Source organism: Haplochromis burtoni, unplaced genomic scaffold (assembly GCF_018398535.1).
Source record: "Haplochromis burtoni strain Fernald_Lab_line unplaced genomic scaffold, NCSU_Asbu1 Contig_227, whole genome shotgun sequence".
Lineage (NCBI taxonomy): Eukaryota > Metazoa > Chordata > Actinopteri > Cichliformes > Cichlidae > Haplochromis > Haplochromis burtoni.
Window position 1 is genome coordinate 951,980 of NW_024582588.1, and position 2,923 is coordinate 954,902.

General features: G+C 38.4%; 1 protein-coding gene across 1 annotated transcript in view; it reads left to right on the plus strand.

Annotated features, from left to right (window-relative positions):
• The window catches only part of nlk2 (nemo-like kinase, type 2), a gene marked incomplete at its 3' end in the record, with an annotated part of 48,233 nt that extends 45,310 nt beyond the window's left edge, over nucleotides 1–2,923 (plus strand). The window contains 3 exon segments of the mRNA XM_014338361.2: nucleotides 484–682; nucleotides 1,344–1,437; nucleotides 2,601–2,923. Coding sequence (XP_014193847.2) covers nucleotides 484–682; nucleotides 1,344–1,437; nucleotides 2,601–2,655 — 348 coding nt within the window.

Consider the following 2,923-nt stretch of genomic DNA (forward strand, 5'->3'; position numbering starts at 1 on the left):
TGAATGTGTGCGTGAATGGGTGGATGACTGGATATGTAAAGCGCTTTGGGGTCCTTAGGGACTAGTAAAGCGCTATATAAATACAGGCCATTTACCATTTTTACCAGTTACCATAATAATGAAAGCCCACTTCAGTTACTTGAGGTCTCAAGGCAGGAGCATCCTTAATGAGTTCATGACATCATTGATCCTGTAATTTCTATCATTGTCCAGTTTCATCAAACCCATCCTTGACACTGGTGAAACCAGGTTACTGTGGCTACACACAGTCTGCTTTTAGATAATGATATGGTCATGTCAGTCTATTAGAGGTAGTATTAGTGTTCTCACAGTCCAGTAGGGATGTGACAGTTTAATCTGTGCCTTTTCTAAAAGGGCCATTCAGTGATTTTCACACCAGTCCTTTATTTATTGTTTCTTGCCTGTATTTGAAGAGTAACAGTTTAAAATTTAACACATTTAACTTTTGTATCTGGTCTCCAGTCAAAGAGGATTTCAGCCAAAGATGCCCTGGCTCATCCTTATCTAGACGAGGGTCGACTTCGCTACCACACGTGCATGTGCAAATGCTGCTATACCACATCCTCGGGTCGCGTGTACACCAGTGACTTTGAGCCCATCACTAACACCAAGTTTGATGATGGCTTTGAGAAGAATCTGAGCTCTGTAAGACAAGTCAAAGGTAAATTTGTTTGCTCTTTTTGTTTCTATTTGCAAGGCGCATAAACATCAACAAAAATAAACCCTGCAGCCCTGGCTTTGATAGATGAAAATAAGTTAATAGGACTGACAGACACTTGGGTTAAAAATTGAAAGTCTGCTTCTTCCTTACAAACATTTTAACCCAACTGTCATATTAACAATGGAGATCATTATCAATTCAATTTTATTGACATAGCAGCAAATCGCAGCAATACCAAGGTGCTCAGTATTGTAAAGACTCTACAATAGTGCAAATCTAGCCTTGGGCTTGTTGTGTACCTTGAATTTGCTGCTTTACTGCTATTTTGATGAGATATCATTGCAGGAGCTCAGAGATTCCCAAATATAAAGAGGGACATGCTGCTACAGCTTGAAATATTAGACTTTCAGGATAAAACGTTGAAACTCCTTGACTTCTGTGCATCCTGTTTTATTTCTTCTACTCCAATACCAGTGCTAAGGCAATGATTTTCTTTTTTCTGAGTGGTAACACTGGTAACAAGACTGCAGCAAGATAATAAAGACAAGAAAACATAATTCTGATCTTTATGTAAGCATGGGAAATATATTTAAAAAAACTTCACAATGGCTTTAGATTAGGATCATTAATAATGAATGATGATTGCGTGTTTCTCTTACAGAAATTATCCATCAATTCATTTTGGAACAGCAAAAGGGAAGTAGAGTACCACTCTGCATTAATCCTCAATCAGCTGCTTTCAAAAGCTTCATCAGGTAGGAGACTCTGTAATTGTTAGCAGTATGAACACACACTAATACTAAATATTGTGTACATGAGTTACAGATACTGTACTGTGCCAAAGTCTTGATCCACCCTGCTTTCTGGGAGCCAGACTTTTTTTTTCTTGAGCAACAGTCCTATAGACTTGCTGAAGGTCTTTCTAAAGGTTTTCTCTGGACATTGGTTGCTTTTTTGTCCCATTTTCAGGCCAGTTCTTGTACCTGAGCATTTTGATGACTGATACAGGAACAACACAGGACGTGATAAATGCATCTGTTGTTCACTTAATCTTCAACAGAAATGCAAGTCAAGGAGATATTTTAGGGAGAAAAGGCTAAAGTATGCCAAATTACACAAGAACTGGACTTAAAATCAGGAATAACAGGTCTTGTGAATGAATCCAAATTTGAAATTTATGCTTGAAATTGTCATCAGTATGCACAGAGAATATCAGGAGAGAGATACAGTGAGTGTCTACAGAAATCTGACTTAGTCATGGTTTGGGGCTCCATATCAGCCTGTGCTGTTGGAGATCTTGTCAAATTTAATTGAATTATGACCACAGAAAAGTACCATCAGCATTTGATCCACCATACACTACCATCTGGAAACACCTAATTGGCAAGGACTTCTTTGTTAGTATGGCAAGGATCCCAAACACACTGCCAATGTCATAAAATCCTGGATGAACACACACATACACACACACTCACATAAAATCTGTAAAAGACCTTTTTCTGGTGTAATAAGCCATTTCCAGTGAGGCCACCATGACTGTCACATTTAAAAAACAGCAAATAAGTTAATGTTACGTGGTTAGTGGCCATATTCCATATTTTGCGCATCATTTTACAGATGAATGAACACAAATGTTTGTACATGAGGCCTAAAGAAAGTAATGATGATAAGCCTGTCTGAATTTGTAAACCTTCCCCACTTACCATAGAAAGAGTCAGACATGCTATTGAGAAGATCAGCAACATGCCATTGTGAACTAGCATGCATGTGGCTCCTCTAAGTAGTACACTACTATCATTAACTCTAGCAGTTAACGTTGGTGGTATTAAACCTTTGTGTCCAACTAACAAATGTTTTACTCTCAACTAAATATTGCTAATATTAACTCCTTTCACTTAATGCCCTGTTTTTTGAACAGCTCCACAGTGGCTCAGCCCTCTGAAATGCCTCCATCTCCGCTGGTGTGGGAATAGCTACTGTTTTGTGTCGTTGTTTTTCCTGACTGACAAGCTGCTAAACTGGGAACAAGAAAGGGTCTCAGTGTCTTCTGTCATCTGTGTAGCATTTCACTGGAGAACAGGACTCACAGGTCTGCTGGGTCTATGCTGAAAAATGGAATCAAAGAAAGGTCCACTGATAATTGCTTTATGGAAATTAATGACAGAAAAGCTCTGTATAATGCTTTGTACAGAATTTTTCTAAACAAACTGAGAACATACACACATCATACATATATATATA